The sequence below is a fragment of the Cebidichthys violaceus genome, unplaced genomic scaffold (assembly GCF_023349555.1).
Source record: "Cebidichthys violaceus isolate CVI_PGR_0920_01 unplaced genomic scaffold, fCebVio1.0.p SCAF_21, whole genome shotgun sequence".
Lineage (NCBI taxonomy): Eukaryota > Metazoa > Chordata > Actinopteri > Perciformes > Stichaeidae > Cebidichthys > Cebidichthys violaceus.
This window is the reverse complement of record NW_027176384.1, coordinates 2,761,900-2,789,176: the sequence shown is the minus strand read 5'-3', so window position 1 is coordinate 2,789,176 and position 27,277 is coordinate 2,761,900. Positions and strand designations below refer to the sequence as shown.

The following is a 27,277-nucleotide window of genomic DNA, read 5'->3' as shown; positions in this document are numbered from 1 at the left end:
CCGTGGATCGTGGTTATATCTGGACCCTGGTCTTTCCTCCTGCTGTGGTCCTGCTGACACACACTGCTACTATCATTATTAGTAGTAGTCGCATTGCTTCCTATTGCCGATACCATTACTGCTTTTGTTATTATTGTTATTCTACTATATCCACTTCTGCTGTTATTACTAGCAGTCATTTTCCCATCATTATTATTGTTACTACTCTCATATGAATAATTTCTGATATGCATTGAATGTGTTGTAACTCTGTTATGTTGTTCATTCTGTACACATGACATCTATTGCACGTCTGTCCATCCTGATAGAGGATCCCTCCTCTGTTCCTCTCTTTAAGGGGTCTTCCTTTTTTCTCCCTGTACCAATGTGAGGGTCCTGGGACAGAGGATGTTACATGTGTACAGATTGTAAAGCCCTCTGAGGCAAATTTGTGATTTTGGGCTATGCAAAATAGATTTAATTGAATTTTGGGATACAATTTACGAACACAACCTGATCTTAGTAGACTTGTTTAAGTCAGCATTTCCACTGCAGGTGATCAACACAATTCAATATAATACAATACGAATATAATAAGTATTTTGTTACATATATGGTTTTATGGAACAGAAATATGGGTAAACATGGTCCATTTATACTATTTATTACAGTGGGAATTCAAATTAAAGACCTCTCATGTATTGTCATATTATTTCCAAACGTTGCCGCTCACCAAGACTAGTTTTGGGGATGCAGAATTTGACCAATTTGACCAATGCAGAGTTATGCAGAGGGTGTTGTATAGTGCATCAGCTGGATGCTAACTGCTGTTCAACAACACAAAGAAGAAGAAGTGCTCCATTCATGAAACAGGACTTGTGTGGTGACAGTCCACCGACCCTTCAGCAGTGTTATATGTCACTAGCTGGCATTGCTAATTTAAGCACTCAGTAGCTTTTCTATCTTTTTACAACAACCAAATGAACCGAACGGCTTAAAGTGGTCCTGAGACAGAAAGTCAAATCTTCCCTGTGGGCTTGTCCAGCTCTTTAACGGTCATCTTTGGACTCTTCATTACCTCTCTGATTAATGTCCTCCTTGTCTGGTTCTTGGGTTTTGGTGTCCTCTCTTTAAGGTTTGTTTTGGTGTCATATTCTTTCCATTTTGTAATAATGGATACTGATGTTTAGCAGCTATGATTATGACCACTAGTTAGTTTTAATTAAAATGTTGCACAGTGTTTAATTGAATTCCAGAGTAGTAGAAGTTGGGGTCATTTCATTCTCCATACAGATGATGAACCATTTGATCTCAGCCACTGTATTGGAGTCAGTGTATTGGTTTATTTTGCATGGCCTTTAGCACCCCCTTGTGGCAATTGTGAACAGTTGCACTGAAGAGGAAGTGAGCGAATAGTATCTCCTTCCCCGTATGGGACATTTTTTAGTTGTAGTATTTAAAATAATTTAATTCAACGTGTTGGGTGACGTTTTAGAGAACATTTCCAAACAATTTCTCATTGTCATTACCAGAAAAAATGTATATATATATATATATATATATATATATATATTTTTCTTTTTCTTTTTTTACGATATGACAACGATGTTGTGTAGTTCGCTTCCTTTCCTGCCCGGAAGTGATACAAAAGTCAACTGTCATGGCTGAAAAAAGGAATGTTTTAGGGCTGCCACTGCTTCTTTTATTAATAACTGTGGCTCTTTTGCATTTAATAATTTGTCCGTTCACTAAAGTTGAGGAAAGCTTCAATTTACAAGCGGCACACGACATTCTGTATCACAGAATTAACTTTGACAAGGTAAGTTAAGCAGGCGTCATCTATAGCATCTCTAGATCCTCGTACTGGTTGTGCTAACAAGCTAACTATGCACATCACCAGTGTGTGAAGTTATAATTATTGAATTATTGAATCACACAGTTGGCACAGTTTCTCTGTATTTTAGAGCTCCACAGTTGTGCCATTTGTTTGAATGTAAAATGCATTGACAATCACCAAGAGGGTACATTGATATGATTTCTGATAAATTCATACTTAATGCACGCAAAGCCATTAGTAAGAAAAAACAATAAATATAAGCTTGCACTGTTTGTAGCTGTGTTGTGTAGTCAGTGAAATTAATACTGTATCATCCCTCCTATGAATTATAACTTATTAAACTATAATATTATGTAATCATACTGATTTTACAAAGTATGCAGCATCATTGGCATATTGACTCAAATTCATTTGTTAATTTTGTTATAAATAACCATAAATCATCTACTTCAGTAGTTTTACAAGACCCTTATTATTTCATCATACATTCATACTACATTGCAGTATGCACTGTTTCATCATGTACATCTTGTATTTGTTCTCTTTAACATGTAGGTATTAATTATCACAATATTATACAAATGAATAACTTTTTTGGAACTTTCATTAATGATAATCTTCATTAGAAGGCAGAGATGAAACATAGAAATGTTAACATCTATAGTTCCATGACAGCTGGGCAAACTCCCTCTGCTGAAGAAGACCATGTGATATGATTGAGAGCTCCAGATCAGCTGTATTGATGTTGTTGAGCCCTTGCTGTCTTTCAGTATGACCACCATGAGTTCCCCGGTGTGGTGCCACGAACGTTCCTCGGCCCCCTTTTTCTTTCCGTGCTCTGCTCCCCTGTTGTGTTTCTGTCCTCTCTGCTCGATGCCCCAAAATTCTACACCCAGCTGACGGGTAACATTTCTAACATCTCCCTAAATGTAACTTTCCAATCCACTGATGTGCTTTTCAAACAAACGCGTTTCTCTCCGCGTGTTGTTTGCAGTCCGATCTTCCCTGGGAGTGTGCGTCGTCGGTGCTCTGTGGCACATGCAGAAGGAGGTGAGGAGGCAGTTTGGCTCCACGGTCGCCGGGCTCTTCTGTCTGACGTGTGCGTCTCAGTTTCACCTCATGTTCTACAGCACCAGGACGCTCCCCAATGTATTTGCACTGCCAATAGGTAAAGATACTGCACACGGATCAAAATCATCACTTTTCTGTTTTCCTAAATAAGTGAATTTTTCTTCTCAGTTCTGGTAGCATTCACATCTTGGATGGCTCAGAAATACGGCCGCTTCATCAGCCTCTCTGCTTTAGTCATCATTGTGTTCCGGTCAGAGCTCTGCATCTTCCTGGGTCTCATGCTACTGATGTCAATGCTGAGCAGGAAGCTTGGAGTGCTGCAGCTGCTTTACTATGCTGTTCCTGCTGGGATCTCGTCACTGGGTGAGTAGTGAACGTACAGTATATGAATAGTACGTACTCAATAAATAATAAATTGCCTCTGCTGTCCAATCAGGTTTTGATTTCCTGTGTGTTTTACAGCTTTGACGGTGGCCATTGACACCATCTTTTGGAGGAAATTGTTGTGGCCTGAAGGTCAGGTTTTGTGGTACAACACTATTCTCAACAAAAGTTCCAACTGGGGAATATCCTTTTATTTACTCACCCATGCGTGTGCATTTACTTTAACCTTTTGTGAATTTACTGCCACTGAAAATCATCTTGGATTGATCTCCACCCCTCAGTTCTCCTTGACTCTCCCCTCCCCAGTAAACCTCTCCCTTCCTGTGGTACTTTTACTCTGCCGTGCCCCGCGCCCTGGGCTGCACGCTGCTGTTCCTCCCCCTCGGCCTCCTTGATCGGCGGATGAGGCTGCTGCTGCTGCCCACCGCGGGCTTCATCCTCATCTACTCGCTCCTGCCCCACAAGGAGCTGCGCTTCATCATATACACTCTCCCCGTGCTCAGCCTGGTGGCTGCCCGAGGCTGTTCGTTCATGTGAGTGAAAACATATGGACATGGCTGGTAGATGTTGAGCAGCTATTTTCCAGATATTAGTGCCGTCGCATCTTGTGTCGACAGTGTAACGGTGTCTCGAGATGAGACACTGCACAAGCTATCGCTCTCTCTCTTTCTTTTGTGCTTCAGTTTGTGCAACTACCAGAAATCCTGGATGTATAAACTGGGCTCTGCGGTTGTGGTCGGCCAGCTGATTATCAATGCGGCGTACTCCAGCATCAGTCTCTATGTTTCCCACCACAACTACCCAGGGGGCCGAGGACTGCAGGAGCTACACAGGCTGTTGCCAGTCACAGCAGGTTGGAGTCACTTTCAGCACTTTTTTAATCAGTCATTTTTTCCAAAATGACTGATTAGTGTGATTATATTAATAGTGGATAAGATAAAATCATTTCTCTTACTTTCTTAGTGATCGTACATAAGACTGTATACTGACATCAGTCATTGAATGCATGCTTCTCACATTGTTACACAATGCTTCTGTCCCCTCAGACGTCTTCGTTCATATCGACACCTATGCTGCTGAGACTGGAGTATCTCGCTTCTTAGAGCAGAACAGAAACTGGAGGTCAGTGTTTTCATTTTGAACGAAAATCTGTCCAAAAATAATGTACTTTGCTTTGCTATCGTAGTCATTTGTATTATTTTTTTTAAACAGATATGACAAACGTGAGGACCTGAGTCTCAAGAATGTCGACATGAAAATGTACACACATCTGCTGATGGAGGCTAATGTCACCAAGATACAACTGCTCCAGGACACGCATCAGCCTCTGGCCTTCATTGAAGGCTACAGCAACATTGCCTTCAACGTATTTCACATCCCGCCCCTTAGTGTGCAGTTAGTAAGAAAAACTGTGCTCATGGAGAGAAAGACTGCAACCGGACAACAAAGAGAGGGACTTTAAGGGAATCTTGGATTACAGTGTTTCTAAGTGACCAAAATCGACTGCTGACATGTGCTACCCATGTAGATAAATGTTGCAGTGAACTGTCTGACATCTTTTCTGATGTTAAGTGGTTCTGTCTTCTCGGGCTGCATTGTGAAAAACAAGGAAATAATTTAATGTTTTCTTGCAGATATGGAAAAGATTATATTCTATACCTTTGTATTGTTTACCGCAGACTATTTCCATATTTTGTAGATATATTTTATAGATGAATACAGCTGAAACTGAGTGGATGAAACTCATTTTGGATCCATGAAACATTAAATCATAGCTCTAATTGCTAACCAAAGAAAAACCCTCTGCGATATTGCATAAGGAAAACCTTTATTTAAAAATGACCACAAAATTTGCATGGTTCCAGTCTCGATGCTAAAACATTTATCAAATTAGGTTCAAAAGTCATTTAATATAAAAATGTACAGTACATTGTCAATAATAAACCCATAATTTAATCCCCTGGACATAAACTTAAATTGTGCTTAAGAGACAAATTGTATATTCCAAACAAACTGCTTATTCTGAAAATACAGCAATATTATACACGATCTTATTAAAAACATTTCAGCAAGTAAAAAAAAAAAAAAAAAAAAAAAATCTATTTCTAAATGACAGTACCATGAGCCACAATTTCACAATGAAAATTAAATAACATTAACTTAAAACATCTTTCAGTCACAGCATTTATTTTTGGGCCATGTTTTCATTCCGAAAACAATTCTGCATCCATCTTTAATACACAATAATCAAAAAAGCGTCCTGACGTGATCTGTGTAATTTAACAAAAAATATTTACAGCATTTTGACCTGAAGTAGTTTTGGATAAGGCACAAGGAGAGAGTAGACACAGAGAAAGAAAAAAAAAAACGGGAAAAATAAACACATTGATTAACAAGCAAACACATTAACACCAACCCCTACAGCTAGAAAAACCCTCCCTCCCTGATACACTTTTGTCTGAGACTTTTCATCACAACAGCTCCAAAGTGTTTAACAGTAGTACACAGAATAAAATAAGTCCTCCGAATCTGGCCTTTGCAGTGAGAATTAATCAGTGTATAAATCGATTTTTTTTTTTTTTTTTTTTTTTTAATACATTTTCGCCCAACAGAAAAGCCCCCATTTCACAGCTATGCAACTTGGTCCTTGATAAAGGGGTTTCAAGTTAATGCTCAACAGAAATCAGTACTGGAAATAAATCAAAGGGAGGTTAACCTTGAGGAACAGCAGACCCTCCGTGTTTTCCAGTAAAGGCCTGTGTTGATTTAGGGCACAGTTGACACTGGCTGTGCTAAACAGTGTCTCTGCTGGGACGATGCTGGGTGGGCAGCCCACGTAACGGGCGGCTACTTTGGCAAGATCGGGCCACAGGAACTTTTTCAGGTTCCAGTAGTCGAGGGGGTCACAGCTTTGATCGAGTATATCTTCCTCGAGGTACTCCAGCACTGCCAGCTCTGAGGACTTTGGCTTCTCCTCGTGTTTTATCTTCTGCCGGATGTCGGCCATCAGGGACCAAAGGTTGTCTTTGTTCGGGTGGGAGGCGTCGGATGAGACTGGAGCGTCATTGCAGCCGTTGAGCAGTGGAGGCTTCGCCGCGAGTGAGGTAGAAGAGGACGAGTCCAGCTCCCCGATCAGGTCTTGTTTGCATTGCTCAGCCTCTTCCTCCGTGAACAACGACGTCTTGTACCGCGGGTCCAGCATGGTCGCCCAGGTGTACCGCGGGTCGTGCAGAGTCGCGGACATTTTGCTCACCATGGCTTCCTTTAGAGACTTGAGCATGTTGTCTATGCCCACGGTCTCGTCGAACAGCAGGTCAATCTTTCTGTTGAGGATGTGAATGAGCGGGATCACTTGTCCCAGAGTGGCGGTGCGGTTGCTCATCTCCCTGCAGGCGACTTCGAACGGCTTCAGTGCATTGCAGACCGACAGCATCACCTCCCACTGATCGCAGCTGATCATTTCCCTGAAATTGCACTCGATCGACATCTCGTCGATGGCTTTCTTCTGTTCCACCAGTCGCTCCAGCATGAAAAAGGACGTCCTCCATTTGGAGGGAACGTCCTGGATCAGTTGGTTCTCCGGCAGCTGGTGGGCCCTCTGGAGCTCAACCAGCTTCTCCTTGGCCTTTGCCGAGCGGTGCACGCGCTCGCAGATCTTCCGCGCGATACTCAGAAGGTTCTGAACCATTCTCTGGCTCTTTATGGCTTCGCTAACAATGAGGTCGATGGTGTGTCCGAAACACTGCATGGTGACGTGGCCGTAGTCCTCCAAGGTGTTTCTGATGTTGGTGTTATCGGTTACAGTGAACCCCTTTTTCAGCCCTGATGAGGTGATCCAAGAATCCCACAGATACTCCAGCTGCTTTGGGATGTCGTGCATATCGTTATCACAGTCTATTTGCGAGACACTTAGGAGAGCGGAGCAGTGAAAGTCCTGACCCTGGGGTCTGACACTTGACTCGTACGTCGCCCAGTGGGCCGTAAGGGTCAGGTACTCCCTGGTCTGGCTACTGACCCAAATACTAGTTGTGAAGTGGACGACGCCACTTTCTGCTTCTTTCAGGTGGGTCAGCACAATGTCCTTCACCCTCTCGTACATGTCTGGTATGGCAGTGCTGGTAAAGTAAGAAGAAGGTGGAAGAGAATACTGAGGCTGGAGGTACTCTAGTAATCTGTTCAGTCCAGCGTTCTCCACCATCGCTGATGGCTGAAGATCCAGTGCGAGCATTTCTGCAATAAGTTTGGTGATTTTTTTGGCAACCGGGTGGTGTTCATCAAACCGCTCGCGGTTTGGCTCCGTTTCATAAACGGACGTGTCCATGTGCTCTTGTTTAACATGAATTTCCGCAGACGGCACATCACCTGAGATAGCATTGTTACTTTCAAGAACATGTCCATGAAACCTCTGCATGTGCCTGAAGAGGCAGCTGGTGCCGAGGTTCGTAGTCTTTTTGCCTCTGCTAATTGTGCGGCCACAGTGCAAACAAACCACCTTCGTGGGGTCAGTGGGTGAAATGGAGAAATGGTTCCACAGTTTTGACGTCTTTTTACTGAAAACAGGCAGTGTTTGTGGCTTTTTCTTACTGGCAGGGCTCTCAGTTTCTTTGGTTGAAACTGCGTCTGTTGCGCCGAGATCGGCGTAGGGATGAGGAGAGGATTCCTTCTCATCGGTGCTTTTTGGGTTTTTGAGGACGTCTGGGTGGCGCCTCATCAGATGCCTCATCAGACAGCTTGTACCAAAGTCGCCCCGCTTCCCCCGACTGATGACGCATGGACAGTAACGGCACAGTGCTTTTAACTGGTCAACTGGTGACACTATGAAATGGTGCCACACCTCAGATTTCACCCGTTTCATGATCTTCTTGTTTTGCTGGAAAACCGAATGATCGGGATTGAGGCTTGGGCCCTCGGAGAGGTCGCATGGGGAGAAAGTTAGGGGCGTGTCCTCCCCCTGAGTTTTGAAGGAGAGATTGAGAGAGGATTCCTGCCCTGAGAGATTCATCACCTCATCAGATTCCTCTTTTATATCCATGCTTTCCTCCATGCTTTGGGGTAATTCATCCGATATGGTTTCAGGGGAGGATGGAAGAAGGGGCGATTCTTTTTTCACTTCCAGTGGATCCTGTAGCTGTGTGCGGGACAGTAGTGAGGGCGGGTTTGTATAGGGTGGGGGAATGTGGTTGCCTTGTCCGTTTTCCTCAATGACAACCTCTTTGTGGGCTCTCCACATATGACGAATAAGACAGCTTGTCCCGAGATCCTTCCCATTTTTGCCCCGACTGAATTCATTCATGCAATGGATACACACTGCTTTGGAATTGTCCGCAGGCGACAGGTAGAAGTGTTTCCATACAGCCGATCTCCTGCGGGAACTCGAGCTTTTCGGGGTCCCGGGGGGGCGCTCGGGCCCACCATCGGACATGTCTTCAAGGTTGTTGTCGTTGGAATGTGAGGATGAGAGCGTGCCGCAGATGGCGTCGCTGTTGGCATACGGTTCCAGTTTTGGTTCGACTTTGGGCAACACTTCTTTGGATGACAGATCTGAATTTTCAGCTGAGGAGGTGGACGGCGAAGTGTTCTTTGAGGCGGAAGAAATAACGCTATTTGTCAAGTCTCCATTTTTTGGTGAGTTTGGGGATGGAGGTATCAATGGTGAGGCGAGGGAGCCGGCCAGGTTGTTTGCGGACACGTCTGCTCCGTCTTGTAGAAGCACAGTGGGGTGAGCCCTTCGTACGTGCCTCATCAAACAACTCGTGCTGAGGTCTTTCTCGTTCTTACCCCGGCTGAACTCTTTCATGCAGTATAAACAGATTGCTTTGGTACTGTCTCGTGGCGATATGCAGAAATGATTCCACGCGGGGGATTTTTTCCTCGGGTTGGTATTACTCCTCATAGATGACAGAAGGCTCTGAGTGACAGCGTCCATGGCAACATCGTAAAGTGTGCTTGTGTATCCACTTAGTAAATTACTATACTCATCACAATCTCTAGTTACAAAAGGGCCAACGGAGCTACCAAACCCGAGCCCCTCATCGTCCTGGGCTTCCTCCTCAATGCCATTTGCATCCCCAGTCTCCTCTTTGATATGCGGAGTTTCTTCATTCCCATTTTCATAACTTTCATTCTCCGTGTTTCCCTCAGTATCGGTGTTTAGGCATTTATTTGAAAGAGTGGGAGAAGGTGGATCCGTCTCACTTGCTTTGTCTGACTCCAACTCTTTGTCATCCTGAGGAGAAGAGGGAGAGTCTTTATCCAGTGTCATTGAGGAGCTAGCAGGTGACTTTTCATCCGCAGTCTCGCGTGGGTTGATGGTGTAGGATTTGAAAACGTAGCCCTCCTGGCCCTCAATCTTCAGGCAGGTCCCTTTGGCCTCTCTCTTTTTACTTTCCATGTTGCCATTAGGTTCACCAACCGCATCCTCACTCATGCGAGACACCTCTTCCTCCCCATCCATGGCAGCAGCCCAAGGGTTTCCGTAGAACAGTCAGGTCTGCGTTGTCAAACGTAATCAATGTTTTCAGGTGTAGTCATCGACACCGCAGCTCTCAAGCGGGCGTTGTCAATAGCTTGTGGCTGTCCGGGACACAGGGTGCGTGTTTGTCCCTCTCCATTTAAGACTGAAGTAGTCCCACCTCTCCACACACACACACACACACACACACACACACACACACACACACAACCTAAAGAGAGAGGGCGAGAGAAAACATATCAAAATGGATTCTTAAGAAATAAAGAGACTCCAAAACAGCAGGTAAATACAGGTATTCTGCAATAACAACATAAATACTTTTATTCTTATCTTCTAAAGCTGGTTTTAAAAGTCAACTCTTCCTGCTCTAAAATCAGGTTTCACAAAACGCTGGTATTGAGCACTTTAGATTCTCCCTTTGAAAACAACTTTGTGGTTTTAAACATAGAAATGTTAAAATTTGCAAATTGACGAGCACCCGCCCAAATGCAGCATTCTGTTCAGCCTTCAGGGCCCACTACTTCATCTGCCTTTTCAGGACCGGGCCCACAGCTTACATATGCTAATCAGAAACATCCATCAAGAGGATTCCTATCGAAACTTCTTCCACAGAACTGTTGCTCAATTTGGTAAGCTTTCTGGATCACAAAGGCACCAACTCATCCCCACAAATTTAACCCGTTTAAACTGAATGCAACTATTTTCCTATGTAATGGAATAATCCTATTTACCACTGAAGTATTCACAATACTTATGTTAATTTAATGTTCAGCTTTAGAACATTATCCGTTTTTTTTAATTGTCACATTAGATTATGTATTACTGCTTCATGGTACATTAGATCTATGGACAGCTGAAAATGTGCAACAACTCTGAAACATCAGAACACTGATGTGCAGCTGATAGCACTGATTAGCACATCTTGATTAATGACTGAAATCAGCTTTGTGGTATTATCTGGTTGAAAAACAACCTAATGACTCAGGTTTGTGGAGACAGTCTACTATTTTTGCCACCAAGCTAAAGTCACTGCACTAATACTATTATCCTATAATACAAACTACTTCAATAAAGGTTAGAGTACTCTGTTATTGATAAAAAAAACTTTTAAAGGGGTGTCACTAATAGTTTCCTGCCGTCATTGATATAAATAGGGTGGTCAGAGTATTAAAACTACCTCAATAACAGCACCGCAATCTACAGTCTCCAAAGGGATCATTGAGTTTTATCAACAGTTCTCATAAACACAACTGAACATTATAATCTTCATTATAAATCGTCATTATTGCAGGGCTGTTCCATTAGACAGCATTAGGTGTAAGTAATAACATGATAACTAGGTGAAAATGGTGCGGATTGTGTTCTCTGCACCTTGATCAGGTCAGACGTGGTCTGTTAAGAACGACCGGTGCCTTACTTTACACTGATCGTAAAGTCTATGGATCATTATTTCCCTGATGTGAGTAAGTAATGGACCAATGCCATCAAGATCAAGCATGTCACACATACAGCTTAACAATGAGTGAGGGACTGTATTGAGACAACAGTCCTTAACGACACAAAACATGACAGTTACAATGCAAACATTACCTAGAAAAGGGTTTAGAGTGCCCATGTACAGTGTCCATGCGAGACTGACAATATTAGCCAAAGTACACAAGTAACGTTTTCACCCACACGCATTCTGACTTGTACTAATAAATTGTCATACAAGTAATTGCTCATTCATCTTAATCTAACCTCACGGATGTGACCAACGTTACCAATTATGTTACTGAATATTAAACACATTTTATTTAAAGTTAAGTGGGAATTCCAAAAGACAACTGGCCACTTCCTAATTGAGCAATGACGAACAGTTTTCCGGGTTCGACTTGCTCGTCAGGAAGATGCGACAGACAGGGCAGCAGATAATAACGCTTTGCTAGCTTTTATCTCCACATAACACACCAACTTAAAAACAGTGTACACACACCGGCTGTCGCCTCACCATTATTGTACAACAGCTAACACACATCCCGAGACGCGTGCGACCCTCATACTAATAAGCATTTAACGTTATAATGAAACACTGTTGCCAATTACGGTAAATCATTAGTAAACACCACGGTGGCTATCCTGGTGCTAACTGAGTTAGCATCGGGGCTAATAAACACACAAAAACAACACACAGGTTCATCACTTCTGTCACATTGATTTGTAGCACAAATATTCGACACATTGCAAGTTCTACACGTATCCCATTAACGCCGTAATGGTCCGTTTAGTATATTTCGGACCACAGCACGGATGCTAGCTGGTTAGCTGCCAGCTAGGCCACACACACACACACACAGGACACACTAGCTAACCTGGCGAGGCAGAACCCAGCCGTGGCAACACACGAACCACACGGGATCCGAATCAGACCAGCTCTCAACCACGACGTTCTGGCCCCGTTAAACCCTCCGCGGACATGTACGTGTGCTCGGAGTACTTACTGTGAAGTATGCCGGTGGGATCACTGGGTTTCGGCTCCTAAACGGTTAAATATGACACATTTGATTGATCCGGAGGGGGGGGTTCACTTTGTTGCTTTTGTCTCCTTGGCTCGCTAGCAGTTCACGTTCGGCCGGAGCAGCTCCACACAGCGTCGGACGGAAGGAACATGTTTTAATGATGTCATCGGGCACAAGGGTCTTCGGAGGGGGTGTCAGACATTTAAGTAATATGTCACGTACCATCGTGCATTAACTTTTATTATCATAAGTAACGCTGTATTGAGATGATGATACTAACAATGACACTAATAAAGTAGTATGTAATTCTTCAACAGTTGCTAAACTAAATTGCTTCCTCTTTTTTTTTTTTTTTTTTAACTCAGGACGAATCCTGGAATGAATCTAAAAGAGAGTTTATCTAAAAACAAAGACAAAATAGACCAAACATAATGTAGCTTGTTGTTAAAGTAACTGACTACGAAATAGTTACTTTTCAATTACTAAATGACTGCTGCCGTGTGTTGCATTCACGGTCATTCTGGAAAAGCAGCTTTTTTAGGGTAATAAACTGGTTTCAGATAGGATCATACTAGTTTATCACCACAATGCGTTATTACAGCGCTAAGGATAGGGTTTAGGGCCAACTGGTCACCAGGGTGGGGCATAGTAGGGTCTGCTGTTATTCCGCTTGTGTCCTGACTGTGTAACTAGATGTACTGAATCAATAGCTCAGAGCATGCCAGCTAGAAATACATAACGTTACCCAGTTTGAAACTTATATCCGTTCGTCCAGAGATCCAAAACGGAGATAGGTCTCAGCTTTTACGCAGACAGTGGTGCAATTGCTCCAATTCGCGCTTTGTTTTTGGAGCTTTTGTCTGCGCGTAGCTAGTAAAGGATCGACAAAAGGCAACGCATTGACTGTGTGACAGATGGGCTTTTGTGTGAAATCTACGACTCACCACCAACATGACCTCCAGCGTCACACGTAGAGTTGTGCGTGCGGGTGGGAGTTGTCTGGTGAAACGCATTGTTGTGTTGGGGGATGAGCCGTGCGTACCGCTGCTAGAGCTATTTGCTCCTGGTCGATTGTGGCTAGCGAGTGGCTCTAGCCTATGAGTGGTCCACAAAGCAAACAGTTGCATGTCCTCTGTAGATTTCAATATCGAAACTTCACAGGCACCAAGCAGGCATCTTTCTTATTTTATTAGTAACTGAACAGACCCCCAGTATCGCCCGTTGGATGAGAACACTGTGTACGGATTTAGAGCCACTTAGCAGGCCGAGTCGCCATTGCTTTGTAAGGCTGCTGGCTGGCTACCGTCTTCCTCAACTAGCAAAGCTGCTCGTGAATCCGAGGTATGTTCTTTTTGTTTAATGTGCTTTTCTTTGAATGGTGACCACGAGAAATCAGTCAGCGCATCTGCAAAATGCGTGTTCAACGTGAATTAACGTGCGTTGTTTTAAAAAGCTCTGTTTTGTTTGACGCCATTTGCTCCGTTTAAGGGGGGGTGGCTAGCTCCTCTTGCTAGTTAGCCGACTCGCTAATGTTATTGTTAGCAACTTGGCCACTTTGACTGTTGACTCGTTATTTTGAGAGGAAATTCCATCTCTGCACCAAATGGGCAAGCGCTAACTCCTGCGCAGTCATGTTGAAAGTGCCCTGTGTGGCCGCCTCCCAGCGCATTTAAAGGTCTCAGCTCATTGACAAAACTGTAAACGTACAAGCTGGCTACTAACGTTACACACCAGTCCACAACATAGTTTCTGTAGTTTTGAAGCTGTAACATCAGCGGAAGTTTCCCTGTGTTCTCTTTGTCAGCTGGTTGACTTTAACGTTACTAAAGTGTAATGCATTCAAATCACACAATGTGAAACTTAGACTACCTTATCTCTCAAGTTCATTATCATAGCAATCCGTTATAATGCATGGTTATTTCTTGCAGTTATATCTATATCATTTGTCTTATTTGCAGTTTGCACAATACTTCTATTGCATTATCTTGTGCTGATGCGAACAATAAATGCATTGTCACTTATGTTGCCGTTAGAATGTTTTGTACTGTGCAAAGTGGAGTTTGTCGATCATGAAGAAAGTTAGCTTTACGCCACAGAATACTGTATCAGTAAGGGTGGTCTTTGTTTATCCTGACCCAATTCCTCAATAAATTGAAACACCATACAAATACATTCTCCCCACTCTGTCTCCACAGCAACACGGAGCGCCAAGATGAAGAAGAAAGCTCGGCAGCACCGGGTTGCGGTGCCGCAGAGGCCCCCGTCTCCCATCAAGCCTTCCCCCAACAAGCAGATCCTGACTTACGCCCAGGCGCAGCGCATGGTGGAGTTCGATCTCGATGGCCGCCTCCATCGGATCAGCATCTACGACCAGCTGGACGTGATCTCGGACGACGACCCCATGGTGCAGGAGATGATGGAGTGCACCAGCAATAAGGAGAATGCTGAGAAACCACAGCAGCAGGTCCTCCTGAGGTCAGTCAGACTAAAAAACAACCAGGAGAAGAGAAACGCTGCCCTGGGCATCACTGTTCACGCAGAGGGAGGTGGCCATCAGGCCGCTAGTAATGCCGCTCCAAAGCTTCAGGAGCCCAAATTTCGTACGGTGGAGTATAATCTTCCAGCAGTTCCTAAGCGCTCAGCTGCCTTTTACAAATACACGGAGAAGACGGAGGAAGAGCTGGACGAGGAAACGGAGTATGACATGGATGAGGAAGATTATGCCTGGCTGGATTTAGTGAACGAAAAACGGAGAAGCGAAGGGGTCAGTCAGGTGTCTCACAACGTCTTTGAGTTCCTCGTCGACCGCTTTGAGAAAGAGCTGCACTTGGAGAGTCTGGATCAGGGCGGCGAAAAGCAAGCCCCCATCGACGAGGACGCCGTCTGCTGCATCTGCATGGACGGAGAGTGTCACAACAGCAACGCCATCCTGTTTTGTGACATGTGCAACGTGGCTGTGCACCAGGAATGTTACGGCGTGCCCTACATTCCCGAGGGCCAGTGGCTTTGCAGACACTGCCTCCAGTTGCCCACGCAGCCCGCAGACTGCATCCTTTGCCCCAACAAGGGCGGGGCGGTGAAAAAGACGGACGACGACCGCTGGGGCCACGTGGTGTGCGCCCTCTGGGTCCCCGAGGTCGGCTTCTCCAACACCACCTTCATCGAACCCATCGACGGCGTCAGCCACATTCCCCCGGCTCGCTGGAAGCTCACCTGCTACCTCTGCAAGGAGAGAGGCGTCGGGGCGTGCATCCAGTGCCACAAAGCCAACTGTTACACCGCCTTCCACGTCAGCTGTGCCCAAAAGGCCGGCCTCTTCATGAAGATGGAGCCAATCAAAGATGTAACGGACACCGGAGAGCCCACGTTCTCTGTGAAAAAGACTGCCTACTGTGGAGCTCACACTCCTAACGGGTGTATAAGGAGGCCTCTTACAATCTATGATGATGCCAAACCCCGAAATGGACTGTGTAAGAAAGTGGATAAAGGGAGAGGCGTTGGTAAAGGACAGTCAAAGGGAAAGAAGAAGAGTAAAAAGCCAGAGCCTGAACCTGAACCTGAAGCTGCAACCCTTGCTACTGTGCCTACGTTTCCTGCTCACAGGTATGCTTGAGTTGTATTCATGATGGGAGGTGGTGCGTCGGCTTACGGGCCTTCTTCCCCCGAATGTTGGGTCAGTTGGGATGGCATATTCAGTTACATTTACTGTGTGTGAGTGGTCGTATAGGGAAGGCTTGTCTGTCTTTCTCAAGCACGCTGACAGTGCATACTGTTGTTGATGTACAAACATTGGCCGTTGCAGGTTTTGAGCATGGTTTTGACACTGGTGAATGTCTGCCTTCACAAATAGAAACTTTGGTAGTCTGCTCACGTGCTTTTGGTCTGTATCGAGTGCCTTTTAAAATGCTGTTTAAAGCTTGTCTATAGCTGTTAATGTCAATATTACTCATTAACCAGGACCAGTCTAAAAATGTACTCGGCTTGCATATTTGGAGCAAGCAGCCTTCTGACTCTTGAGGTGTGCTAGTAGTCGTCGCCGTCCCTCCCCGGCGGTATCCTCCTAATACCTGTCTTCCCGGCTCCCCTAGGTTACAAACCATTCTGAACCAGGTGTCCATTCAGAAGAAGAAGGCGTTCGTGGAGCTTGTCCTAAATTACTGGACGTTAAAGAGGCAATCCAGGAACGGGCTTCCCCTCATCAGACGCCTTCAGACAAGCATGCAGTCTCAGAAGAACGCGCAACCGGTTTGTTCATCTGTCAGTCAACCACAGAGGACTTTCAGTCTTCATTTTGCCTTTTTTTTAATTTTTTTTTTACAAACGTACCAGTAGCTGTTAGAAGTTGAAATGTCTAATAATTTTACATTCAGCCAGTCATTTTAACACATTTTTTTAATCCTTTTTACATTTGAATGTTTTTCCAAGTATTTCCTTTTTCGATTCTATCTCATGCTTTAAATGTGTGTATTTTTTGTTTTAATGTGGTCTCCAGCGGCAGTGTGAGGAGGAGAGCAGGGCGCTGAAGGACCAGTTGAAGGAGTGGCACCGCCTCCGACACGACCTGGAGAGAGCCCGGCTGCTGCTGGAGCTAATCCGCAAGAGGGAGAAGCTCAAGAGGGAAGAGGTAGGAGTGCAGGAACCAATGGGCAGCCTTCTAACATCACCTGTGGTCAGATAATATTCTGCTGAAAGAATGAAACCATCTGATCCTCTAATGGTTTCCCCTCTGTGCTGTGTTGCAGATCCGACTGCAGGAGACCCTCCTAGAGATACAGTTGAGTCCCTTCAGTATTTTGCTCAGAGCGCTGTTGGACCAGCTCCAGATTAAAGACCAGGCCAAGATCTTCACCCAGCCGGTGGATGTCAATGAGGTGAACTTCAGTAGAGACACAATCACACGTTCTGTTGTTGACTTTGTCCACCCATAATCTATTACCTACTTTTTTTCTCTCTCCTTTGGATGCCACAAACCTATGAAAAAAGTACAATATGCTGTGTTACAATTCCTTGCTTCACTGAAGCGATGATTTCATTTTCTTGCTGCTATGTGGATGTATTTCATCTCAGTCTGTTATTTTATTTATTGTGTGCAATAGTGGAAAATTGTAGTGTTGTGACAGGGGGCTGCACCAAGTGAACACAGATAGTGCTGCAAAAAAAAAGCTGATTCTGGCTCTGCAGGTTTTTTTGGGGACAACATGCATTGTGTTGACTAATCAGACATGTTGGGTACAATATCTCGCAGTACTGTATGCACTTTGTTGAATGATGATTTGTCGTTTGGCTCTCGGGCAATGAGTCGTTGAAGAGTGTAACGGCATAATTCACTTTTTAAGAGGTGTATGGTCCAGAGTGCACAGACTTACGTTGCCACCCAGAGGCTTCCTGTGTGACATGGCTCCAAACTGGACCTGCTGGTTCATATTTCAACAGAATGAAAAGGCCGCCAACGGAAAAAACAGTGCGTCTGTTTTACCGGTTTCTCTGCCTGATTGCCAAATAACCGCTTCAGAGATGCTGTCACACACACACACACACACACACACACACACACACACACACACACACACACACACACACACACACACACACACACACACACACACACACACACACACAGCAAATAATCACGGCCTTTGCTTTCCCATGCATTGCCACATGTGTTACAAGTTACATGCCACAAAGACGACAGACAGCAGACAACTATGTAGACAGTGTTGAGCAGTGTGACTTCCCGTCAAGTGGAATGTGTAACCTGAGAGTAAGGTCCACTGGCAGATGGCGACGTCCAAAAAAGGTAAAGGGTTCCTTCCTGGGCACGCCTGGCTATCTCAGTCGGTAGAGCATGAGACTCTTAATCTCAGGGTTGTGGGTTCGAGCCCCACGTTGGGTGCAATCTTTTTCTCTTGGGTCAATTTGGAACGGTATTGATGTTGTCTGCAGTCTTTTTAGACGGGGGTTGCCATGTCGTAAAAGATAATATGCCCCAACATGATCTTCTGTGAACGACCTTAGTATTATATATTTGTCAAGAATGTTAGGTTGACTTGCAACATATATGATTCGTTTCTGTTTTCACGGTGGAAGTAATTCTAAAAAATGATCTGCTGTTTCCTGTAGGTGCCCGACTACCTCGACCACATCAAGCACCCGATGGACTTCTCCACCATGCGGCAGCGCATCGACACACAGGCCTACAACAACTTTGAACAGTTTCAGAACGACTTCAACCTCATTATTGATAATTGCATGAAATACAACTCAAAGGACACCTATTTCTACCGGGCTGCTGTTCGCCTCCGAGACCAGGGCGGGTCCCTGCTCAGAAAGGCCTGGCGAGACGTGGAGAAAATCGGCTTCGACGCGGAGAGCGGCGTGCATCTGGCCGAAGCTCCGGAAATCAAAGCACCCACATCCTTTTCTTGGGAGGACGGTAAGGGGCGATGCGTTTTGCACCGTTATAGATATCCAGAGATGTCCATAGAATGTGTTGAGCAAAACCACGTTTCTCTCCGCAGTGGACCGCCTACTGACGCCAGCCAATCGGGAGCACCTGTCTCTGGACAAGCAGCTGCAGCAGCTACTTGAGAAGTTTGACCTGACCTGTGCCATGAAGTCCAGCCCCTCCCGCAGCAAGCGCCTGAAGCTGCTCAAAAAGACCATCAACGATGTGCGCAATGAAATGAGCCTAAAGAGAGTCCTACCCTCCAGCCACCATCATCACCACCATCACCACCATCACCACCACCACCACCATTCGACTCCCTCCACATCAGCATCATCTTCATCAGCTGCCTCCCGCCCAGAGTTGAGTACACCTAAAGAAGAGAGATTGAAGCCCAATGGACATTTTCCAGATGATGAGGGTATGTGTTGACCTGGGTTAGCCATTTTTTTTTTTTTTTTTTAGAAAGAGCATTTTCTGTTTGGCTTTGGTATTTTAAGCCTCACATGTCCTTAATATCCTGAGGTCAGAGGTTAGCCCCCGACCCAAAACATAGCCTTACAGAGCAATGTCACATGCCTTTTCTCGTACCAAGTGCGTCTGAAACATGGTGGTATCGTCGTCTTTGCTGCTTTCAGTAATTCATCACAAGCCTGCTCCCAGTCCTCTGAATCTTCTTCCTCATCTCCGATTATTTTAAGCGATTTGGAAGAGAAGAAAATGGCGATTAAATCTGATTATCAGGTTACTTTAACACATAATCATTATGAACCGTACACTGTTTGTGTTGAGGTGAGCATCTGTCCGCTGTTTCGGGGAAATTAGCTAAAAACGCCACAGATGTTCCTGGTATTTGGGAAAGCGGCGCCTTTGGCTGTCAACATGAACCTTTATTCGCCAACACTAGAGAGCCAAAAAACCCCATCTTAATTATATAGTTAACTGATAAAACCTTTTCATTTTTATTGGATAATTAGTGGTAATGTTTCTTAAGTTTTTTTCAGTGACTTCGGCACACAGAACCAGAGAGTACCAACTTTTTTTTTAAGGATTACATGGGTCTCATGGTTGTCCTGATGTCTCTGTGTTATCGATCCCTGAATGGGAGAGAGCACTTTGGGCTCAGAACCAACATCCCCCGACTAGAATCACTGCAGAAAATGTGTGGACGAGGTCACGTCCCCGTGTTACTGTAGTATCACACTGTGTCACTGCAGTGGTGCTTAAAGTCTAAACTCACAGCACACTCGCTGAGTCACATTAAGATTGCTAGTGGGTGGGGGTGGGGGAGAAAGGAAAAAGTCATTTTGCGCTCATTCTTTATTCATAAAAGTGCCTCTGTGTTATGCTAAATAGTGCCTTGTTTTACTTTTATGATAAACCTAAAAGCCATATGATAATATGCAATGTCAGCACTTCTCCAAACACAAGGACAGAGTGTGGGTGTTGCAGCGCTTTACTGTTGGTAATAGCATTATACTGCAGGTCATATTTTTTGTCTTTGTCATGGCTGGACCTTTCCTTTATAGTTTATGGTTTTTACTTTTTATGAATAGCTTTTTTTTTTTTTTATTCTTCCAAAATAGTATGCCAAGAATGTCATTGTGCTGTTCTGCATAGCTAATCTATTACCACAAGTATTATTTTCTATTTCTATAGCACCATGAGGAAATAGTAATGAGGATGAAAGAGAAGGGAAAAATACATTTATATGAATAATAAAACAGGGAACAAAAAAACAAACTGATGCACCTCACCAGAGGAAACAAATTGTGGGTCCATAACAGTCTGTGTGGCGTAACGTGAATAATATGTGTTGTGCTTAATGTTCGCAGTTTGGATGATTAATGTTGGCTGTGTAGTCAAAATGATGACTATAAGCAGCTTGTCTGTGTGCCTTTTCTCCTCTTCTCCCTTACAGGAGACAAGTCTCTTCCTCCTAAACTGGAGCCTTCGGACTCCATCCCTCTCCTCATCCACTCGGAAACGGACCCCGGGCCCCCCACCCTCAAACCAATTGACGCCGCCCCGGACTGCAAAGACACGCATCCGAGCAAGTTTGCACGGTTCGACGGGCAAATACCAGAGCTGCTGTCCTCCGCCCCTCGCCTCAACGGCCACTCCCGCGATGGCCTCCAGAACTCGCTGCTGGACGGGGACGTGAGCGTGGTGACCACTTCGACCCTCACGGAGCCCACGGGCACGGTCAACCGGCGGACCGCCGTGCTCTTCCGCAAGTCGAAGGCCGCCAGTCCCCACAAGCCCCCGAGGAGAGGGGGCACGGGGGCCGGCGGAGTCGACGGAAAAGAGGGCGAGGAGGAGGAGGAGGAAGCTGAAGACGGCGCACAGCTTGGCTCCAAATCCTTCCTGTCGGTGGTCATACCCAGGCTGGAGACGCTGCTTCACAGCAAGAAGAGGAAGCACAGCGGCAGCAGGGACAGCGAGGAGGAGGAGGAGGGAGGAGAGGGAGAGCACGAAGAGGAGGGAGAGTCCCCTGTGAAGCGACTCGACACTGGTAAGAACAAGTGTGAACAGAAAGACTCCCGATTTTCTGCATGTTCTTTGAGCTGCCATATGGCAGAGTATGAATGACATTTCTTCAACGCTCTGATTTCAATTAGTAGAGCAGTATTTAGCTGTGCTGCCAACCCATGAAATTGAAGTTGAAACATCGCAATTAGCCGTTACACCACATACAAGTCATCACAGTCAAAACAGCACAGCAGTGAGTAACAACAGACATTTGATTACTGATTTACATGAGTTGTAACCTGCAGCCAATGCAGACACATTAACATTTGAATAACTGTCATAAGCATTTTTGTGTTCTGTTGTGTTCTGTCTCAGGCTTGTCGAGCGGTTTCCTGGAGGTGGACGAGGAGAAGGAACTAGTAGGCTGTAGTAGAGCCAGTAGGCCTGTGGAGCCACGAAGACGCTGTGCCTCTGAGTCCTCCATCTCCTCATGTAGCAGTCTGCCAGGAAGCACCAGGTAACCCAGCAGATAGAGGACATGTCTGTTCTGGTGCTTTTTGTTTGGATTTGACTTCAAAGCAGGGTCTTTTATTAAACACACTGTGGTTAAAAGTCTTTGAGTTTATAGAGGAGTTCTTTTTTTAACACTATTTAAAAGCAGTGCATGTCATACTGGGAAAATGGTGTTGAAAAGTGTATATATAAAAAACAAATAAATAACAGCAGGTCCTAAAGATTTGTTGTTCCACTCTTCTATTGTTCAATCAGCAGCAGCTGTTTTGTCTCTCAAGTTGACTCTGGTGTGTGTGTGTGTGTGTGTCTTTTTCTTCGTTTGTAGCACTGTTCTCAGTCTTCCAAAATGTGGGAAAGGAAAACCCGCCTTGGTCCGGAGAAACACTGTGGACGATAAGAGCGAACTAATCGCCTGCATCGAAACCGGGAATTTTGCAAAAGCTGCTCGAATCGCTGCCGGTAAGCTGGCTGCATTGTGTGTCAAATAACATCTGCATGCATGTGTGAGGGTTAGTCTTAAAATTATGTGTACAAACTACCCAATTTATACTCCATTTTGAATAAATAGACAGGATGTTTTCCAGTGAAACATTGATATTTAATTGATCTTATGAATTCTGTGCTACACTCTACACAATTGTTTGCCTTTTCCTAAATAATACTGAATTTTTAGCTCGATATTGATATCAATAAAACTTTAATTTAGCTATTAAGAAAAATATCTAATTGTATATATGAGGAAACACTACATTGAGAACTGTAAGATGTTACTGGACTTTCAGGGTCAAATATACATTAGAATGCAATTTCTTCTAGCGTATGAGCCGGAATATACAACAATACATATATATTTGTCAGTAGGTGGGAATGGCTTGCTGTTGTACAAGTCAACAAGTCAAGCTTGACACAACATGTATTGTAGCCTGTTGCACTCAGTCTTGTCCAGTAATCAGTGTGGCCAATAAGCCATACAGCACAGTGAGTAGTTGTGTCTATCGCCAGATGTTTGCAGGTGCTTTAAAATCTTTTCCCTGTTGAGCTGGAGAATTGGCCTTTTTATATTTGTTCCTAAAAGTTAAACTTGATAGAACTTGCAAACACCTGGTATTTTCACACATACACATAAAAAAACGGTTGGAAATTACCAGCAGCCAACTTCTTGTGGCTTTTGGCACTGACCGGTGAGCCTTTATGCTCTGCCTGCCATCATGGCGCGTAACCAGTCAGCAGCTGGAGCCTCTTCCCTCATCTGAAAATTCCCATTTGGCCAACAAAACGCCAAAAGTGGTTGGTAAATTTGAATATCTGTCGTTCACTGTGGCTCTTAAAAAGGGAAAAGTGAATTTCCCGCCCTGATTGTGGTCCTGCACGTGCAGCACGGCTTTGGAAAATGTGTTTCTTGTGTTTTTAAACCCCACACGTGACTTTGTTTGGTGTTGTTCCTGCTTCCATAGAGGTTGGCAACAGCAATATTTGGATGCCCGCTAGTGCTGCAACAGTTGCATTGGAACCCCTAAAGCTAGTTTGGGCCAAATGTAGTGGATACCCTTCCTACCCTGCCTTGGTGAGTGTTTGTTGGAGAGAACGCATGACAATCACTGACTGCTGTCTCTGTACTCTGACGTTTTACTGTCATCTCTTCACGTTGGAACATGATTATGACGCTCTTGTCCCGCAGGGTGAAGCAATAGTTTCACTACAGCTGTTCTTTTTAGGTGTCCAGTGGACAGTCTTGGGGGATGTCCTGTTTTTCCACTAGGTGGCAGCCTTTCACTGTTAACCAGCTCAATTTGACCTCAGGATGAAAGGACAAATGAGTAAAAGAATGCTATTGCTTCAAGCTGGAAGTGTGTGTGTGTGTGTGTGTGTGTGTGTGTGTGTGTGTGTGTGTGTGTGTGTGTGTGTGTGTGTGTGTGTGTGTGTGTGTGTGTGTGTGTGTGTGTGTGTGTGTGTGTGTGTGTGTGTGTGTGTATGTACAGTGGAGACATCTTTACTATATGCTTGAGTGATTCCGTGGGTGGATGTATGTTTGCCTTTCCTCTGCATTTATGAGCACCAATCTGTGTGTAACGGCCACCCCCCCCACTCCCTCTCTCCGCTCCCACTGTGAGTAGATCATCGACCCGCACATGCCGCGCGTGGGCTGCCAGCACAACGGGGTGTCCATCCCCATGCCCCCCATGGACGTGCTCCGCATCGGAGAACAGATGCAGTACAAAGCAGAAGAGAAGCTCTATCTCGTCCTCTTCTTCGACAACAAGCGCAGCTGGTGAGTGCCACCCCGTCCGCGGGAATGATTTAAGCCGCCGCTGCCGCCGCCGGGCCTCTACAAGGGTAAACCTGTCAAACACGTCAGTCAGCTGATCATTATTTTCTCGTGGCTGCGTCACATTAACTGTCGAGAGGCGACGAATTGCCCCTCGCCTCGACAGGCGTTTTGAAAATTCCACCTGGACTCCCATCACTGGGAAAGTGATTTTCAGTCTTTAACAGTGATGGTGGTACTGTAGCCTTTGTGTCACAATGGGATATCAAAAGAGTCAAAAAATATAATTTAATACACCAATAATTAATATTGTTTGTTACATGTCTGAAAAGAGCTTTTTGTTTTGTCCTTTACCATCAATCAGTTGATTAAATACTCCTTAGTTTTATTCAGTTTTGTCTTGGGGCACACATTACATTACATTACATTACATTACAGTCATTTAGCAGACGCTTTTATCCAAAGCGACTTACAATAAGTGCATTCAACATAGGTATTCAAGAGAACTACTAGTCACCAGAAGTCATAAGTACATCTCCTTTTCCATACACATCGTTTATCTTAAAAAGCTATTCTTGGGGTTGAACACTGAGATTGCGGTGTTTACTGTGAGTTTTGACACACATTTCACAACTTTCCCTGCAGAAACAAAGCCTGTGACTTATAGTTTTGTGTGTGTGAAAAAAAGAAAGGTGCCTTCTCCAGATAAGTGTTGAAACAAGTAGTCAATTGACAGAAAATGTAGTAATTGGTTGTTATTAATCAAAGGAAAATTCCAAATATTTACAGATTCCTGATGAACGGCTTATTTCTGTTTTCAGAACATGTGATGGCACTTATGGTGGTTGTCATTGTGTTCGCTCACACACATATGAGAATAAACACAACTTATCTGTAGCTTTTTGTTTCAAATCAAACCTAGTTTATTACAAGAAATCCCAGTTTTCTTATGAAAAGAGTGAAATATTACTGGGAAATGATACTTCTATAACCATGAAAAAAAACCAGCAACTGCTTGGGTTTGGTTACATCGATGCTGTCCTTTCGCCTTCAGGCAGTGGCTTCCTAGATCCAAGATGGTTCCTCTGGGAATGGACAAGACCATAGACAAAATCAAAATGATGGAGGGACGCACGTCCAGCGTTCGCAAGGCCGTCCAGATCGCCTACAGCCGCGCCATGAACCACCTGAGCATAGTGCAGGACGAGCCAGTCAGCGACCTCAGTGACGTGGACTGATGACGCTCGCTGACTGTCTCTTCTCTCACACACACACACACACACACACACACACACACACACACACACACACACAATCTTTACCTCTCCTGTACCAAATACCTTCCTCTCCACCAACTCTCTCTCCGTTTCTGCAGGAGACTCAAATGTTTACCGGGCACCTGCTGTAACAGGTGGTGTCTCTTCCTCATCCATTCCTACTCACGCCCACACTCTTACCATGTGCCGATGGGATACGGCTGCTGCTGAAATGAATGTGTCTATCTTATCCTCTCCAACTCCAGGCCCGTAACTGTGCTTAGAGACCGCTCCTTTATGTCCCCCCCCTTCCCCTCCTCCACCAATCACGTCTGTCATTTCAAGGCGAAAACCCCATCCGTGATTGATTCCTTACATCTTGGCAGCCTTACTAAACTCGCCTGTGGTGTCAGGACTTTGTAGTAAGACAAGAACTCGACAACGGCCGCTACATTTTGACCGTGATTGATCGGTCGGTTAATTTGGCAGGCAGCCAATCATCATTTCTCTTACAAGTTATTAAAAAAAGAAAGAAGCATCCAGTAGCTTGGTAAATGAGCTACATGAAAAGTTTTTCCGTTGTAGCCTTTAATTACCTTATGTCAAGGTCCCCATTTACATACTGGTCATCTCCATTTACAAATACCTTCCTTTTGTATTTAAACTGTAAATAATCTGTACAGTTGCCTGACACTAACTTATTTTGTAGTTTTGACATAAATGGGTACTGTACAGGAGTTTTCTTAGTATTTATACTTGATGCATTCTTGGCACTAACATGCGAGTGCTATTTTGACAGTGATGTATGATCAAGGAGAATAAAAGTGCAAAAGCCTTAGTATTAAGGAGATTAGGGCTAAAAATGTATTAATTTTTTAAGTTATTGAAGTTTATAATCGTAAGCTTCCATTTGGCATTAATCCTTTTTGTATTCAAAATGGTTTTAGTATATTTTTGTTCATATATATATTTATATGATTTGAAGTCTCTGAAGCTCATACAGGCAGTCTGATGTTGTGGACCCAGAACGTATATATTGTTCTCAAGAAACCAAAAAAGTTGCTACCCCAGAAGTTTTTTTTGTTTTTTTTCGTTGTTTTTTTTTCTGATTAATTTCCTGTGTGATGTGTGAAATTGTTGCCAAAAAAAGAAGAAAAAAAAAGTATAAAGTGTACTTTTATGTGATACATTTGACTGTTACTTGGTTTTGCTGTAGTCATAGGGAGACGGGCCTGCGGTAACTTATTGTAAAGTATTTGCATTACTTTATATAAGGAAAGACGTGCGAACTGATTGTGGTAAAGTGGCACATTTCGTGGTGGATACTTGCTTTCTTTTTAAGTAACCTTTTCTATCTTTTTTTGTAGTTGTAGACTTCAAGACATTTCATTTTATACTATTGCCTATTTGTTTCTGGGTAGCATTGGGCCGTTTTGATATATTTCATTTTGTACTTAACTGTCGTAGTATTCTTTTTTTAATCAGGTCATATGAAATATTGCTGGGGCTGTTTTTTTGGGGGGTTTTTCTAGCAAAAAAATAAAAGACACAAATATGAACACATGCTTTGTTTTTGATGTAGTGTCTCTCAGTGACGGTATCTTATTCGATTCGTCACCTTTTTGTTTCAAGCATTCACAAACTCACCGCTAAAGTAAAGGAGCAGAAATTCAAATTATATTTATTATGAAATTTACTTTTTTTTTCCGAGGCTTAACTGGGGCACAGGAGGGACTCAAATTCTCCTCAATGTCACTTATAAGGACTGAACCTCCTTCATGGCTGGCAGAGGGCAGACACTAATTCAACCTACTACCTGCCATATGGCACCGCACCCTGCTCATCTACTCAGCCCATGATTGTCCACTTAAATAGCAAATTGTGTCCCACAGGTTGCCAGCTACGTAGTGTGGGTTTCTGTATTCCAGCAATTTTTATATGAAGTTTTGGAGATCATGAGTTTATAATGGAAGTCTAGGAGAGTAATGATTGGACTCACCTTTTGAAAGTAAACTTTATTTGACATGCGTGTAGCGTCAGAATCAGTCCACAAGACTTTTAACTGTCGAATTTGTGTCGGGCAG

At 44.2% G+C, this 27,277-nt stretch overlaps 3 protein-coding genes and 1 non-coding gene across 5 annotated transcripts; 3 read left to right on the top strand and 1 right to left on the bottom strand.

Annotated features, from left to right (window-relative positions):
• Positions 1–1,630: 1,630 nt before the first annotated feature.
• Positions 1,631–5,799, top strand: alg12 (ALG12 alpha-1,6-mannosyltransferase). The gene is made up of 9 exons (XM_068716898.1): positions 1,631–1,798; positions 2,587–2,719; positions 2,811–2,984; positions 3,056–3,250; positions 3,350–3,454; positions 3,582–3,804; positions 3,955–4,124; positions 4,318–4,393; positions 4,484–5,799. The coding sequence occupies exons 1-9, from the start codon at positions 1,640–1,642 to the stop codon at positions 4,731–4,733; spliced, it is 1,485 nt and encodes a 494-aa protein (XP_068572999.1). The 5' UTR covers positions 1,631–1,639; the 3' UTR covers positions 4,734–5,799.
• Positions 5,800–5,839: 40 nt separating this feature from the next.
• zbed4 (zinc finger, BED-type containing 4) lies at positions 5,840–11,301 on the bottom strand. Its single transcript, XM_068716897.1, has one exon. The coding sequence runs from the start codon at positions 9,723–9,725 to the stop codon at positions 5,955–5,957; it is 3,771 nt and encodes a 1,256-aa protein (XP_068572998.1). The 5' UTR covers positions 9,726–11,301; the 3' UTR covers positions 5,840–5,954.
• Positions 11,302–13,036: 1,735 nt separating this feature from the next.
• On the top strand, positions 13,037–26,752 carry brd1a (bromodomain containing 1a). Of its 2 annotated transcripts, none has more exons than XM_068716896.1 (13): positions 13,037–13,582; positions 14,437–15,844; positions 16,330–16,486; positions 16,734–16,865; positions 16,984–17,112; positions 18,362–18,674; positions 18,760–19,107; positions 20,608–21,201; positions 21,534–21,675; positions 21,997–22,130; positions 23,126–23,235; positions 23,786–23,940; positions 24,992–26,752. In XM_068716896.1, the coding sequence occupies exons 2-13, from the start codon at positions 14,454–14,456 to the stop codon at positions 25,173–25,175; spliced, it is 3,789 nt and encodes a 1,262-aa protein (XP_068572997.1). In that variant the 5' UTR covers positions 13,037–13,582; positions 14,437–14,453; the 3' UTR covers positions 25,176–26,752. The 2 variants fall into 2 exon arrangements, with proteins under 2 accessions (XP_068572997.1, XP_068572996.1); XM_068716895.1 differs by having other exon boundaries at positions 16,330–16,498.
• Positions 18,062–18,134, top strand: trnak-cuu (transfer RNA lysine (anticodon CUU)). The gene has a single exon. It is a non-coding gene; the product is annotated as a tRNA-Lys (tRNA).
• Positions 26,753–27,277: the final 525 nt, after the last annotated feature.